The sequence below is a fragment of the Mixophyes fleayi genome, chromosome 3 (assembly GCF_038048845.1).
Source record: "Mixophyes fleayi isolate aMixFle1 chromosome 3, aMixFle1.hap1, whole genome shotgun sequence".
Classification (NCBI taxonomy): domain Eukaryota; kingdom Metazoa; phylum Chordata; class Amphibia; order Anura; family Limnodynastidae; genus Mixophyes; species Mixophyes fleayi.
Window position 1 is genome coordinate 112,564,944 of NC_134404.1, and position 17,599 is coordinate 112,582,542.

The 17,599-nt window shown below is 36.8% G+C and overlaps 1 protein-coding gene across 1 annotated transcript in view; it reads left to right on the plus strand.

Annotated features, from left to right (window-relative positions):
• Nucleotides 1-4,922: 4,922 nt before the first annotated feature.
• PIK3CA (phosphatidylinositol-4,5-bisphosphate 3-kinase catalytic subunit alpha) overlaps nucleotides 4,923-17,599 on the plus strand; it is a 58,625-nt gene continuing 45,948 nt past the window's right edge. The window contains exons 1-7 of the mRNA XM_075202161.1: nucleotides 4,923-5,137; nucleotides 7,094-7,187; nucleotides 7,532-7,657; nucleotides 9,606-10,028; nucleotides 13,030-13,239; nucleotides 15,031-15,281; nucleotides 17,293-17,538. Coding sequence (XP_075058262.1) covers nucleotides 9,677-10,028; nucleotides 13,030-13,239; nucleotides 15,031-15,281; nucleotides 17,293-17,538 — 1,059 coding nt within the window. The 5' untranslated portion in view covers nucleotides 4,923-5,137; nucleotides 7,094-7,187; nucleotides 7,532-7,657; nucleotides 9,606-9,676. The remainder of the gene's footprint in view (nucleotides 5,138-7,093; nucleotides 7,188-7,531; nucleotides 7,658-9,605; nucleotides 10,029-13,029; nucleotides 13,240-15,030; nucleotides 15,282-17,292; nucleotides 17,539-17,599) is intronic.

Here is a 17,599-nt window from a genome sequence, read left to right on the forward strand (position 1 = left end):
ACACAAGGGGATTAATTAGAGAGGGAGTCCTGTATTGTTAAAAGCACTGTAAGTAAAAAAGGTCTTCAAGATCAAAAACAAAAAATGAACCAAACCAAGAGGTAGCCTTCTTTTATTCCTGCAGCATAGGAGCAGAGTCCCAAGACAAGCATGACAGCAGGATGTACATGACATGCCCCTTTCAAAACAACATTAATTTCAAGAATCAACACAAACTGGCAGGGAATCGTGGCAGATAAACTTGAAGGCACTAAACATAGAAACATAGAATTTGATGGCAGATAAGAACCGCTTGGCCCAACTAGTCTGCCCAAATTTTAACCTATGGTAACCTCAAAACCTATTTGATCCTTTATTCTTTGTAAGGCTATCTTTATGCCTATCCCAAGGATGTTTAGGTTGCTCTACTGTATTAACTTCAACCACATGATGGGAGGCTACTCCACTTATCCACTACCCTTTCTGTGAAGTACTTTTTCCTCAATTTTTCTCTGAAATTTCCTCCAATTTCAGTGCATGTCCTCAAGCTCTAATATTTATCTTCCATTAAAGACCATTTCCTTCCTGTACCTTAAAACCCATGATATATTTGACAGTTTCTATCACCCCCCTTTCACGTCTGTGCTCCAAACTATACATATTAAGGTCTTTAAGTCTTTCCTGATAAGTTTTGTGCTGTAGGTCATGCACCATTTTAGTTGCCATTCTTTGTACAGTCTCAAATGTATTTATATCTTTCCGGAGATATGGCCTCCAGAATTGAACACAATGTTCTAGATGAGGGAGTACCAGTGACTTATACAGTGTCATTATTCTTACTTTCTGCTGCTGATTCCTCTTTCTTTGCAACCAAGCATAAGGGCCATAAACTAAAGATCATAAACAAGACAAAAAGAGAGTCTAAAGTGATCCAGTTGGAATCACTGTCCCTCATACCAGCAAATGTTAGATGTTGAAACCCTCTAATGTATCTGTGAGGAGAAGGCTTCTGTGCCCATAGCACACTGTAGCCTCAGTGACCGATTCAGCAAAACAAATCTAAGATGCCACATTGTTAAAGCCAGACTTGATAGACCCAGATGAAAAAGAGTACTAAAGAAAATAGATACATTTAGAATGGAAATCCTGAGGTCGTCTGACAGATTAATCAACCACATTGAAGTATCAAGTCCCTATTGGACAGGCACAATGAATGGCATGGAACCCTCTCCAGACTGACTTACCGAAGGAATCAAGTGCATTAGTAGGAACGATATAAACTGGAACTGTCAGAGAACTGAAGCACCTTTGTGAAACATATGCTTGGATCCTGAGACGTAGCACAATATTCAGACAATTTATGATTCAGATGGGACATCTATCCGGTACATCTATCTCCTTCAGTGCCCAGACCTCCACAAGATCCCAAAAGACCTCTGGGAATGATGAGCACTCACCCAGATCCAACAGCTGGAGACCTGTTTCCTGTGAGGGCCATGACCATGGAGTGTGGTATTGGTAGTGATCATCTACCACTCCAGAATCCCACATGGGTCACCCACTGTCAAATGAGTCAATTCCATCTACCACCAGAGGAAAGCATTTATCCTAGGGAACAAATGGATTTTGATAAATGCCTGAGGGATTTGTTCCATGACTGCATAAGAGCATTTGGAGAGGAGTGCTTACCAAAATGAGCATTCGTAGTGTACTCCAGCATGGAGACCATTGTGCCCGCCAACCTCATGCAATTGTTTATTGGCCAGGAGAGAAGAAATGAATCCCTGATTTATTTGAGCCTTGTCCCCAGGAAGGAACACCCATTGATTAATGTGAAAAGAAGGTCCAGAATCATGACTATTTATAGAACAAGGAAAGACTTGGCCTGATTGATAATCCAGCTAGAATCACTGCCACTTATACCAGCAAAAGTAAGACCAAACAGTCAAATAAGTCTGTGAGGAGAAAAGCTGTGTGGACAGGTGGAGATGTTGTGCCACCATATCTGAAGAGCATTCTGTACTAATTGTAACAGCTAGTGAACTGCAGTTGGTCAAAGGAGGACAGGAGCGTGAGGTATACTTGTAAGTGCTATGTCTCTTGCCAATTCCAGACTATCACGCATTTTACCGATTTGGTCCCATTCTAATCCTTGTGTACATGGGTTTCCCATTGTTACTCCTATCTGTTGTACAGCCTGGCATTCCTCTATCCTCGAACGCCATCTGCCAAGTATTCTGTATATGCGCAACTCGGGAACCTTTTAAAACCTCTGCTTCGCGGTGATAGGATCATCAGCCAGTTCCCTTTCTAAGGGTCCTCCTCTTTTCTTCATCAGGTCTCCATACCTGATAGGAAGCATCTTCTCTGACTCCTGTCCATGCTCATGCTTACCCTGCTCCGGTCTTTGCAAGTTAGGCCATTCATTCTTCAGCTGCAGCTTCACCCATCATTGGTCCTGTTCCAGAGTTATAACACCTGTGTGGATCTCAGTGCTTCTGCTCTGCACAGTTCATCGCTTCATAGTATTACCCGTTCAGCTTATACCACAGTCAAGACCTGTGGCCTCACTTCAGAGTATCGCTCATCGTTGATGAGGTAAAATTAAGACTGAAGCACAAACAGTAATATAAGATTTTCACCCATTTGCAAAATTATCTTAACAATTCTGAATTGCTTGTATGGTTTTGCCAAGCAGTAGCTTTAAAGTGAACTTTCTTTGTGAGATGCACTTTTTGTACTTGATAAAAGATCTACAAATCATAAGGTACCTTCATAAAAGTGCTATATTTAGTTACTTGTGTACCATACAGTATATATCAACTGCCCTGCAACATTTATATTCCCTGAAAGTTCTCCTTCCAATACTTGTCATTATCAGTATCCAGGCTGTAAGGTATAACCAAGGAAGATAGTTGTAAATAAATGGTCCTTGGAAAAAAAAACCTTATCTTGGTGGACAGTCTCATCCTCTTCTAATGGATACATTATTTCTTTTGGTGACAAAAAAAAAAGTTCTCAGTTTGGTCCCATTCATCTAACATTACATTTTCATTCTCTTGTGCACTAAGAAAATCCTAGCTGGCAAATTCTTTGACCATCCTGTCTTCTTCAAAAGAAGTCAATTTTTATTTGTCCAGGTTAATATATCCTGCCTGCTGGGACAAGGTTTCAGGCAGTTCAACTTAAAGGTGGAAGAAGGCTGGTTAAAAGGTTGTGATTTCCATCCACTTTTGCTTCGGAAAGATCCAAGACGATTTATATAGATTCGGTGTTCTGGATCGTGATTGTGATGTTGTCAGTAGAGTAGATATAGGAAGCCAGTCTGACAGATGCTGGACTGATATAATTACCTACTCTTTGACTCTGGAAACACCTACTTTCATGGATTCAACAAATGATGTCTTTATCCAATCGAAAAGTGCTGAAATCTGAGTGGAAGGACTGTGGATCTTTACATTCTCTGCACACTTTGCATCCGTGTAGAGTACTCTCTTCTGTAAGACTTCCTTGGTTGATCTTAGTTATGGCATCTAGGACATTAGCTTAAATGAGATAACATAATTAGAATAAATCCAGATGATAAATTGAGGAAGAGCGCTCTCTTAAAACCAACTCACCCGCTAGAGTGCAATTGTGACCATCTCAATTAATTATACTGAGAAGTGGAAGGGAAAGGGAGTAAGTCAGCATGTAATAACCTGGTTCAAATATGCAGAATCTAGCTCATGAAACATTTCCAACACTTCAGAAAACAACAGAACATTCTCAGAGCTCACAGTTAATATCAGAAGAAGAACCAAATACAACAGGCTCACATATAAGAGGAGAGAAGGTAAGCTTTATCTATAAAGGTTTAATATGTATGTGCAACTTAATGCATTCCTAGCTCAATCGCTATTGCTTCTCAAAGTGTTGAATGTTTCATCAGCATAATGCTAGAGGTTTTGGCCACAGGTATGAAGACTGAGCCAAAGGCTGAACATCGGGAGGGAGAGAGATTAGTGGGGAGGGGAAATGTATTGCTTTTGGTGACAATGTTTTCCATCCAAAAGGGGAGGTAGGTTGGCAAATTGGTGTCCTCTTCCATGGGAAAGGAAAATGTTTTTCCTGGATAGTCTATTTTTTACAACTAGAAAACTTTGATTCACAAGCCCTGATTTAGAGTTGAAGATAATGATACCCAATTTGGTATGAGCAAAGATGCGTTTCCATGTCTGTATTTTCACAACGTATTAAGAGATGTGCAACCTTAACTCTAGCATATAGAACAAAGGTGTGATAATCAATATCATTATCAACATCATTATCAACCCCAAAACTTGTAATGTTTCTCATAAAAGGCCCAATCTGCTTCTGCACACACTTACTACACTGTATTTTCTATTAATGCCCCTTAGCTTCTTCTCCAAGCAGGTCACCACAAGTGGAAAATACATGCAATTCTAAATACAGACACAATTTGTGCGCATACACAGTGCATCACATTTTTGCCAATAAGCTTTTTCATGTTTCACAAATAAATTTATGTGCAGCTCTATACCAGACCCACACTATTTTCCCATAGTTTAGTCTTGTGATGAACCTAAATTACAAGGACAGGTTGGTGTTACCTCACTTGACCTTCACAAAAAGAGTATGGCATGGCTTTTACAATGTCCTTACATTCAAGTCCCTTAGTTCAGAATTTTTATATATTTAAAAATGACAGGATCCAAATTAATATTCTTTAAATGTATTAAAGTATAAAGTCCTTTCTTCAAGACAATAATGTTGATTTGCTATGACATAGTAACCCACAACTGTGGTAAAATCTCTTATCAAGATAAGTTAATGTTTATTGGCCGTAATGTTATTTTTAAATAAAGCAGCAAGAAGAAAAAAAAGAAGAAGAAGAAACCAGCGAGGGAATCCGAGGAGGAGGCGGCGGTGACGTTCCCGGATGCCGGAAGTGGCAGCGGAAACTGGGCTGCTGAGGAGGAGGAAAAGAATAACAGAACGAGCCGAGTTTACAGAGTGGGGACTCGGCAGCGGTATAGAGCGAGAGGCTGACCTTCCCCGCCGGCCCCGGAAGCCCTCCCTTCCCCCAGCCGGGGGAGGATGGGGATGGACAGAGCTCGGTAACGGCTGTGGAGGTGACTGGAGTGGAGGCTGAGCGGTAGGAGAGAGACCTGGGGCAGATGAGGGTACAGGAGACCAGGGCCTGGTTATCTGTGTGTATATAAGTCCTATGACTCGGTCCCGGTATCCTCCAGGCGTTACCCTGAACTAGTGTGTCTGGGGCTAAGCCGTACTCCTTCACCGGCTAGTGTGGGGGTAGTCACTGACTGTCAAAGTGTATATAGTGACTGCTGTGGTCATATCATCATCATCATCTGTCACTTCATCATCATCATCATTTATTTATATAGCGCCAACATATTCTGTAGCGCTTTACACTTGCCCTGTGCCGGTTATATGTAGTTTGGTTAATGTGATTATATACAGATGGACAACCTGTGGATCTCCAGCTGATGTGAAGCTACAGGTCCCATCATGCCCTGCCAGGTGGATGTGGGTTGGCATTTTGCGACTTGTAGTTCCACAGCAATAGGTTAAGCCTGATCTGTGAGAATGAGGCCTTATCTGTGTCTAAATCTGCTGTCATGTGTCACTTATCCATGAACTCAGTACAATGTTTCCACCCTCTGTGTATCCTCTTTGTTAAGCTAGTTTGGCAAGGATTCATATGCTGGTGGAACTGACCAGTTTGCAGTGATATTACTACATGTTTCCATTTATGCTGTCTTGAGATTCAGGCATCTGTAGTGTGGGCAGCACGGTGGCTAAGTGGTTAGCACTTCTGCCTCACATCGCTGGGGTCATGAGTTCAATTCCCAACCATGGCCTTATCTGTGTGGAGTTTGTATGTTCTCCCTGTGTATGTGTGGGTTTCCTCCAGGTGCTCCGGTTTCCTCCCACACTCCAGAAACATACTAGTAGGTTAATTGGCTGCTATCAAAATTGACCCTAGTCTGTCTGTCTGTCTCTGTATGTATGTGTGTGTTGGGGAATTTAGACTGTAAGCTCCAATGGGGCAGGGACTGATGTTAATGAGTTCTCTGTACAGCGCTGCGGAATTAGTGGTGCTATATAAATAAATGGTGATGATGATAGTTGATGCCACTTATATGTTGACAGCCATTTGGTATCATGCTTTTGTGTTTGTCATGTTTCCATCCTTATTGACAATTCAGTTGCGTTTAACTCAACAACTCTAATGTTATGTAAAATGTGCTCTCGGTAATGATTGGAATATATGTAAATGATGTTGAAGCACTTCATTTAGCCATTGCAGTTACTGAATAATTGTTTTAAAGCTTTATAGGATGTGGGAAATAGGACTTTTCTTTTTGTATATATCTGAATATGGATTAACGGACTATAAGGGTTTTCAACTTGATAAACCTAGAACTTTTTGTACCTAAATATCATTTTTCATTTTCTGCATCTGATTTTTGATGGAACGTTTCAATGTTTTTTTTCCTGATTATTGGCCTCTCATGATATATATTGTAGGTAGAATACTTTTCTTTGCCTGTTATTTCCTGTGAGAGAGGAAACTGGGAGCTGACTTGTTTACAGTATAACTGAAATAGCAGTATTGTTTACCAAGGTGTTTGAGTTTTCTCTGTGTCAGAGTATATTTAATCACGTTTTAAAGCGAATTTGTCAGTGACTCACTTTAAGTGACAAAAAAAATATAAAGTGCTTTCTTTATTGATTTTGATGCTTACTTTTTTTCTGTATGTCAAAAAATAAAGTGCTATAACTTGTTACTTAATAGTGAAGTACAGTCTGCCTTTAGTCTTGTAATTTTTTGTGATATTTGCTGTTATTTTTAATTTGAATTTAATTTGTTGGGTAAAAATCCAAACAGAAAAATTCAGCTATGTAATATCTATGTCCATGCTTCTTTTCCAAATTTCATGATTTTGTTAATGTGTTTTATAGTTTGTTATCCTAAAGTCCTTCTGCAAATAGTTGACGACTATAGTGAATTAGGTGACGCAAAAATGCATAATCTGTAAAAATGTTGACCTTTATTTACTGTTACATTTTGCTCTCACTTTAGAATGCCCAGTGAAACATGTCCGCTGTTTAAGCAGCTGATGGAGCAAAGCTTGCTTAATAATTGAAAAAAACAGGAGAAAAGCTGCTGTACCCAGGTGAGTACACAGAACATTTTGCTAATACATATCTACCATAGAAAATGCTAATTTTGATATCTCTAGTATATGTATGTGAAGGATAATGTTGGAAATCTAAATATTAACATTTCAAAGGTTCACCTGGATGATTCCAAAACAAACACATTTGCTGATTTATGCAATGTTCTAGAAAAAATAGCTTGGATGACTTTATAAAAATCGTATTTAAAAAATAAGTAATTAAAGTTGCTGTAACCAATAGCACTTAAACAGATGTTGGCTTTCATTTTTTAAACTGCGCCAAAAAATATACATACTAAATTGTTGCTTTTGGTTAAATGAACCTTTGCATCTGTTTTCAGAATAGTCCACCTTACATTTGAATAATGTTTGCTGGATGACATGCAAGATGCTATGAAGTCTGTGTACCCCATTGCCCTGTGTTTGGAAACTGCTGGTAAAGAAGGTTAAGCAAAGGAAACAAACAGGTGCTTTTAACTTTGAAACAGAAGTAGCTTTGCTGGTAGTTTGCAGTTTTGCTTATTGACTTTATAGTATATTTGTTTCAAACATCTTTTTGTGAAGTGAATTTAACCTATAGTATTAACTGTATTACTGAATTTATTATCAATCCTTGCATATATTTTTATAGAAAATAATTTTTTATTTTTTTTTCTTATAGTATTATAATTGGAAATCTGAAATTTTCCAGAAACCTTTGACACACTTAAGACAATAGTGCTTGATAAATTGTTTTCATTTTAAAATTATAAGGATTGGTTTAGGCCAAGCAACCTTACTTACAAAAAAAACCCTGTATCTTCAACTTTTCTAATGTTTTGAAAGGCTGAAGTCAATATTTTGATCTGCTTAATAGTTCCTAGTACAGGTGGAAGAATATGCTGTGTAACATTTTAAAGTAGCCATGATAATGAGCTTCCAACAAAGAAATGTGGGTGTCTAACCTTTATTTGCTGTCTGTCATTATACCAGAAGCCTGGCAAAAGGATAGAAAAAACAGCTTTTTGTTGAAGCTAGGTAAAGTCCTGTAACCATGAATGTAGTTATACAGTCACGAATAGAAAAAAAAAAGTTAATCTGTATTTAAATGCACTTTGCAAATAATTTCATTAGACAAAAATGTTAACGTTTTGATTATTGGCTATTTTTATTATGCACCTGTTTAAGATATTGAGAGTTTTTAGCCTAACCTTATTGCAATAGTTTAACACTCAAAAAAAATAGCAAATTTAAACTTTAGGCTTACATAATATGTTTAAAGTAATATGCTAAATTAAAGAACTAGCAATTTTCACTGCAGTATAAAATAACAGATTTTACGTTTGAGGTGTGGTGAGAGTTAATGGTCGTGCCAACAGTAACTTGGATTCTGTTATTCAGGAATGTAGTACTATTTGCAAACAGGATATACTTGTTTACAGGAAGTAATTTCAGCCCACATTTGAATGTACATCCAGGAAGGAATCAAATTTCTGTTTTACGTTAGAATATTTTTTTTTCGGTTGTTGCCAAAATGGCAATTATGTTTGAAATTTGTATATCTTTCGTTGTTGAATAAAAAAACGTAGTCCTGTTGGGTTTGTGGGCTTTCCCACTCCAAATTTTAACTGCGTATGTCTTCAGAAATGTTACCAGTATTTTTTTACTTGTATTCAAACTTGCTATAAATTGCTGATAAACAGCAATATGGATAAGTATTCAAGTGAAGGGGTTAAGCTTGTTGTCTGAGCAGTGCATCCGGAATGATCTTTCCTCATGGGACAATTTGCATGGAAACAAGGCCTTTTTTTAAATATATATTTCATTGTGTTCAATGTGGTTTTTTTCAATTTTTACACGTTGTCTGTGGGCATTCATATATATATAGCTATGGATGATATTGAGACAAGCACTTCTGAATGCTGCTCCAATATGTAATCTAAAATGACACCACTTACTTTCCTTTCTGAATCGATGCAGTGTTTGTGGAGTAGGTCACATCATTTTCCATAATGTCAATATTAATTCTATTATTTCGCTGTTGGCTATAGGGAGTTTATCTCAACCCATTCATCACTAGCATGTCCTGATGAAAATAGTACTATAGAGTTTTAAACATCCTTTAGCATAGAAAGCTTGGTTATAAAATTAAACTCTCCATGCTTAATAGCTGTCATTATCCAGTTATAATCCTGCAGTTTTATTTATATTGTTTTGCTGATACGGCTGTGGGACAGACCCTCGTCACCTAGCTTGACCCAGACCATACACTGTTGCATTTGTTTGCCATATTCTTTATGCAGCGTCCTGCCCCTGAACATGGCACTGCCCCAGTATATGAGCAACATTGGCAGGACAATGCTAATAAGGGCATTAAGATTTTGAAGAAAAGTACTAAACAGGAATCAAAAACTAAATAAATATTAATCTTTTTAGGTTCTTTATGCAGAATCAATGCTGTGCTAATTGTCTTCTAGAGAAGAGATAACCAAACAAGCTTGGCAATCATGCCACCAAGGCCTTCGTCTGGGGAACTATGGGGTATTCACTTAATGCCCCCCAGAATACTGGTGGATTGTTTATTGCCCAATGGAATGATGGTGACATTAGAATGCCTACGTGAGGCTACTCTTGTGAACATTAAGCATGAGTTATTTAAAGAGGCCAGGAAGTATCCTCTTCACCATTTACTCCAAGATGAGTCCTCTTATATTTTTGTCAGTGTTACACAAGAGGCAGAAAGAGAGGAATTCTTCGATGAGACCCGCCGCCTGTGTGACCTTAGGCTGTTCCAACCTTTTCTCAAAGTAATTGAACCTGTAGGGAACAGGGAAGAAAAAATTCTAAATCGGGAAATAGGTAAGATCTGTTTAATGTCTTGTGTAGTAGTTAAATGTTCACTAAATGCTTGCTTTTGTAACACTTTTTTATGTAAACATAAAGCAGTTAAGGATTTATAATTATCAAAGAAAGATGTAATTTTGCTTTTTTTAAGAAAAAAAAAAATGGTTACATTTTTGTATTTATTGTATTCTGTTATGGTATTGTTTTTAGCACATCATTTTGTTGAGTCTTTTGCCTTGTTTTATGTGTCTTGTGACCGAAATCTAGGACATAATCGTATTCTTATGCTATGTCTATAAAATGTGCTGTTCTTGTTGAGTCAAAACAAACTGTCAAGCAATATTGGAAACCTTTTGCTTGCCAGTATAAATATCTTTTGGAGTATCCTATTGAATCATATATTCAGTCATTTTTAACAAAACGAAAATCCCAGTAACTAAAATGTTAAGCATTATTCTTAATGTTTAAATGAAGTACTCCAACATGGTAAATTCTATTTACAAATCTACATAAATAAGGACTGCCTGCAGCTCGGTGTTCCTCTATGGACTCTCTAATAAATGATTGCAGTTAATGGAACTATGACTCCAGTTGGTGCACTGGAAACCTGCTATGTGGTATCTTTAATATAGAGACATGAGAAGTCGGTAGTGATTTCCTGTTTCTCACGCACCTCATCATAATGCTACAATCACAGCCCTATGGGATGCTGCGTATTAAACGATCCATTAAGTTCAGTAGTAATAAATTGAGTCATTCAATAAAAGGTTCAGTGGATGCTATGAAATATATCTTTGTTATGAAGTCAGAACATAGCATTTATTCAATTTGAATTATTGCACACTACTCCACCAGGTACAGTCAATGTCTTGGTGATCCTCTTGTTGTATTTGTCTTGTATTAGAGCATGACAAATCAAGGACATCTTTCACAGTATATACACATGTTCTTATGGTGTATTATGTAAATACAGAAAATGGCTGACATTAAAGTGGTCCAGGTATTTATTGAGGTTTTTATAAAAAAATTTAGACAAGTGTAAAGTTTACCACATATTCATGTGAGTTGATTACTATTAATAAATGACCATTTCTGTAGCTAAATATGGGAATAGTCAGTATTATACATGTCCAATTGTTCAGTGGTCTGTCCAGTTTACTACATGTTCAGACACTGATCACAGCTCATTGATAAAAACAGATATTTTGTGGTTTATGCATGTGGTAATCTTGCCCATTAACTACTAACTTGACTGATTGTATTGGCTGACAAAAGAATGAGGGATTTTAGATATTGTGGGAGTTTATTTAACCTGGTTTCTTTCTTGGTTTTTTTAGAACCTATACAGTCCCAAACCACTCTCCCTTGTTGCAAGTCTGAATGCTGAAAATATTCTTAAAATGCTGTAGAATTTATCTGACGTTTGCCAGGGATGCACAATCTAAGTTTGATAAAGCTAACATTGGTTACATTTCTGACATTTATTCAACTGGATAGAACATATACATAAATTCACACTTATGACCCATTTCACCCATGATGAATTGCTTTTGGTGCCAAATTAACAAGAACTGAATTTATAATGGTTGCTTCAGCTGAAGTTCATTCAATTGGATAAGAAGAGGTAGAAACAGGAAAAGAACAATGTGTGTTCTAGGTTAAATTGTTAATATTGGGATATTCATGTGTGGAGTGTGTTTTGCTTTTTTTTTTTTTGTTTGAACTGGCTACCTTCCCATTGTGTTATAAACAGTTTGGCTTTACTAGAGTTGCACTTAAGTGTAATATCAAAGTTAAGTTGTACTAAATTTCCATCAGTTCAATGTTTCTAGTTATTTGCCTTTTTTCCAACAACATATGTAAAACTATTTAACATAAAGGGGAGGGCTTAGCAGTTAACAAAAATAGCTATTTTGATCCGCTGACATCAATATGAAACTAAGAGAAACTGCAGGAATTGTTTTGATTATACGGTTAGAGGGCGTCCATACTATAGCTTTTGCCTCAAGCAGCCACAATATGTAAAGTAGCATCCCTCTATATTGTCTAACAAAACTGCATTTGTTTGCAAATCCACTGCATATTTTTAGTGCACATCCAACACTCATCAAACCTATTCTCTCTTCTCCCCATCAGTGCATGTTTTGCGGATCTCCTTTAAGTAAACTAATCATTGGTTTAACATTCACTTGTGCCACATGCACTGTAGGTAAAGCCTGAGTATATGGGTGATCTAAATTGTTATATATTGACAATGAGACACACAATTAAACCACATTTCAGCCATTGATTCTTTTAGTCAATTATGTGTTGGATTGCTATGTCAGCTTTTTCTAACCTAGATGTTTATGAATTATAGATGCTACATTGCATTTAGGTCACTTGCATGCTGGATGTTTATATTTGTTACTATACAGACATACAAAATACATATGGTATATAGGAATTCATTCATATATGTGCAGTTTTAAATGATTTACCTGGAAACTCTACCTGTGTAATATGTTTAAATTATGTTCTTTCTTTAAAACTTACTTTTTTGTAAGGTAGTTTAGAAAAACAGGTGAGATATTTAAAGGAACAATCCCACATAGAAGTTTTTTTTGTTCTTTAAATAGCAAGTTGAGTACCTATTAAGCACTCATTTGTTACGCTGTCCTTCTATAATTCATTATCTCATTTCAAAAACTATCTGGAGGTTGCAAAAATATGGCTGCCAATTACAGAGGCACATGCTCTTAACATGTCATGTGAAGGCAGAAGGGGGGGGGGCTTTAACAGTGTATAAAACTCAGAGGGGCATTCCAAAGCCTCTGCTCACTACATCATGTGGCTGTGGTTGCCATGGTTATTCATGTCACTGTGTGGAATTATCATTAATAGCAGCCTGAAGAAACAAACCAAAGAAAAATTGTAATTTCCAACATTCCTCTTATAGCCTGCCACATTGATTATATTCTATTGATTGGATTGCCGCTTTGACGGACACAAGATTTTTTTATTTTTTTTTCTTAAGGTTTTGCCATAGGAATGCCTGTTTGTGAATTTGACATGGTGAAGGATCCAGAAGTTCAAGACTTCAGGAAGAATATCCTCAATGTTTGTAAAGACGCAGTTGAACTTCGTGATGCAAATGGCCCTATTAGTAGAGCACTTTATGTTTACCCACCTAATGTAGAATCCTCTTCAGAGCTTCCCAAGCACATAGAAAGCAAACTAGACAAAGGTACAGCAATTATGGAACATTCTACAACTGTCTGGAATTTTGGCATTTGACTTGGTTAAATCTTAGTTATTTTTGTAATGCATAATGGGTTATGAACAGTAAAATGGGTTTCTTTTCAGATTTGAACAGTTCACAAAAATCTATTGTAAGTTCTTCCAAAAAGAGCTGGAAATGTATTGATAGTAGAAAGTTTCAGATGCACTGCTATGCCACATACTCTCTCAGTTCTCACAGTATTCTGATACCAGAGAGTCGCTGCCTTTTCTGACTCTTTTTTTTTTTTTTTTTTTTTTTTTTAACTTCAACTGCTTAAACAGGGAAAGAAATACTCTTCAAAGTGTAACTGTATGGTACAAAATATCCTACAAAAGGTATAGAATGAGACCTGTTCTCAACTTGTTCAGAACAGGTAGAAACGTTATTGTCATTTTGCAAAGTGGAAATGGTTGTGCAAACCCCTTTATCTTATTTCAAGAATCTCGGCCTGCAAAATCACACATTCTCTTGCAGGCAGAGCTAATATCTTTACACCTCTTGCCATTGCCCTCTTTTTATTATCATCATCATCATCATATAGCGCCAGCAAAATTGTTACCTTTTTTACAATTAGTGACAAACACAGTAATAAACAATACTGGGTAAAACAGACAAAGAGGTAAGAGGGCCTTCTCTATAGGATCTCTTTTTATACTATCTTCTTATAGCAGTGAAGAGGCGGTCTTAAGGCTCATACAACCCTCTGCAGCCCCAGCTCCTTTCTGCTTTGTTTTCAGATTTGTTTGTTATAGCTTTTAACACTTGTTTAAAATGCCTGCTTATATCTTAATACTGATAAGTGTATTTAATTAAATGTATTGTTTTAACTTATTACTGAGATAAAGTTCTTTTTGAAGGTTAAATACCAGGGGTCATGTGGCCCCTGAAGTGTATCCAGTTTCCTGTGACTGTCATACAGGATCTTTATTTTTAAATATATAGTTGGAAATGCTACATAATCTTATTTTATATTTAAGTATGTTATCTCCCTAAAACGGAAAGAAACAAATAACAATTAAAATTTTACTTAAGTTGCCTCCAATATAAAGGACCATTAAATAAAAAAATGCAAGCTGCCCTACAGAATAACATTCACAAACGTGTTCTAGTTTAGCAGAAGTAAACATCTTTCAAATTTAAGTTTTGGTTATGGTGCAGTTTTTCTCTACCTTTCGCACCAATTATGTTTTCACATCTACTGAAGGACATTGCACTGGGCTTCACTGAGTCTGACATAACAGAACAATGCAATGTTAACTCATTTTCTCAAGGTATAGGAACTTTAACTTATATGGTTGTGACTGTTCTATATAAGACAACTTGTATTTTTCTTTGAACAATTTCAACTGCAGTGATAAGTTGAAATTGTTCAGTGCATAAGTTGGCTTCCTTAAGGATTATATACAAGATTACATGCCCTATAAGGTGTCCGTCCGTCCGTCCCCCCACCTTAGCTACCCATCTCTCCCATACATTTCTAATCTTATTGTATGATGTAATGTGTGTAAAACCCATAGCTAGTGCTTTAAGACTACACAAATGGATTCTGCAGGTTGCCTCTGAAGGGTCACAATGTTTCTGCAATTGTATAACCAGTTTTGCAGTGATAGATTTACATGTATACGTTTTTTTATGAATAGTGCTAACACCATATATTCTATTTCTACAATGTGCATGTTACACAATAAAGAATTTAAGGTGGACTATCTTTATGCATAATAGATATGGTCTATTTTGACTACTCTATTCCAACAGGGCACATAATTGTTGTTATTTGGGTCATTGTATCACCCAACAATGAGAAGCAGAAGTACTCTTTGAAGATCAACCATGATTGTGTACCTGAACATGTAATAGCGGAAGCAATCAGAAAAAAGACAAGAAGTATGTTATTGTCCACTGAACAGTTAAAGCTTTGTGTTCTGGAGTACCAGGGGAAGTACATATTGAAAGTTTGTGGGTGTGATGAATACTTGCTGGAAAAGTATCCACTGAGTCAGTATAAGGTGAGAAATTGCTTATGAAAGGCATCTTTTCTTTCATCATCAGTTCATTGTTATTTGCAGGAAGCCAAGGTACACTAGCTCTATATTTTTATTTTCCCGTTGCAAATATGTACAAAACAAAAAGACAATTGTCAGTGCTTATCCTATAAACTGCATATCTGTGTTTGTCTAGCAAAATGAAAACATGAGGTATTAGTTCATATTTTGATCAAAACATTTAAGCCTGCATCCCAGCGTCAAGGGCACCTCATTTATATGCATGTCCTACACTGACCTATATGCTTTAAACACCATTAAAATGCAGTTAAAATCAGATGCTCTCACCTCCCGCCTGGGAGGGGTTTACATCTAGCAAGGGCAGGCTTGTCAGCCACAGCCAAATGTGCCTTAAATAGGCTTGATGGACAGCTGCTATGACAATAAAGCAATATTTTAAAACAAAACCAGAGAAAAAACAAGCCCGCGCTCTGTATTTCCCACATTTTATAATGGGTGATATACCGAGCGTGGGCTTGTTTTTTCTCTGCCTTTGTAAATATGTGTCTAATGTAAGTGTTAAGAGAAACTAAAACCCTGTCCTAAAATATTACTTATCTGGGATAAAACTTTCAGGCTATCCTGCAGCTCCCTTGATATCTTGCTCACACCCCCTGCTGCTCTGCACGGTCCCGCCTGCAATGTGTTGTCAGTGTCTGTGTGATTAGGTGTGTGCAAGATGTTGCTGGATAATCTGAACGGTAGACACTAGGTAGGTAAGCTTTTCGATCATAGTTTTACTTATGATATTCCATCTAAAGTCCAAAACATTAGTTTGCTATTTTTTTTTATAAAAAAACATAATCCTCTCTTCAGGAAGTTATCCCATTATCCAAAAATGAATACTTGTTTTGAAGCTTGATGGAGTTTTCATGAGGATAAATACATATTTTCTAGAGGGTTATCCTTTCATTAAGCTCAGCCATGATCTCCTAGTTACAGTGATAATAAAGAAAGAAAATTAAAAGTTGGCAGTTTTGTTATTTGTGGCTTTTTTTTTTTAAATCATTTATTATCTGCAGTTTGAATGCGATCATTTGCTATTCTCTACTATTCGACTGCATGGTTTGTTTTTTTTCAGCACCCGCAAGTGTTTGCTATTCTGCTTAGACAGATGTGGACAATTCTTTCATTTTAGGCTTGACGCAAACATAGTAATTGGATTCACAAAGTACAGTGTACTATGCATATATGCTGTTTTTGGCACCCTCCCAAACACACACAACTCTTAATGGGAGTCAAACTGGACTCGGGCTGTTACTGGCAGCCTAAGAGTCTTCTGAAGGGACAGAAACTGAGCCATTTGTTTCCTACACCCCCCCAAAGCATCGATGACATTTTGTTTCACAATTCTGTCATTATCCTTAACCCTTCCTTACATGTTCTTCCAAGTTTAGCAATATTGGGTTTGCTGTCCCCATTTGCAAACACAGCATATTATAAAGGGGAAAAAAAAAAAGAAAACCTTTAAAATGAACATGCCCCTCTTTATTCAATGGTCCTATGATTAGGTAATCTGTTATTTTCTATGGCATTGCTGTGCCATTTTAAATTGTGTGTATATAGTGTGTGTGTGTGTGTATATGTGTGTATATGTGTGTATATATATATATGTGTATGTATGTGTGTATGTATGTGTATATATATATATATATATATTATTTTTCTACTTTTTCGGGCCCTATCTGTCCTGAAAAAGTGATGTAACATTGATTTTTGTAGGCAAAGGAATAAAAGTTATTCCTGGCAGAACAGTCAGATTGGCAGATCATACATATTTGTCTGGTCGTGAAGAGGCAAAAAGCATAAATTGTTTGATTGCACTGAAAGTCTTCTGTCTAGTCATCGGTTATCTGCAATACTAATTGCATGTTTAATAACAATTGTGTTTCTCTAAAAAAAATAAAACAACAGTTGAAACAAGTATGTGCTTGCTATAAGCGTATTTAAGTTCTGTATTCTTCATTTATTTCAGTATATAAGAAGTTGTATTATGCTTGGCCGGATGCCCAATTTAATGTTAATGGCCAAAGACAGCTTGTACAACCAAATTCCAGTTGACACCTTCACAATGCCCTCCTACTCAAGACGCATTTCAACAGCAACACCATACATGAATGGAGAAGCCTCTGCTAAATCTTTATGGGCTATCAAAAGCACGCTCAGAATAAAAATTCTGTGTGCAACATACGTCAATGTGAACATTCGTGATATTGATAAGGTACTTTTACATACATGCAGTCATTTTTGTTTACTTCCACAGTTATTAGAAGAGTGTATAA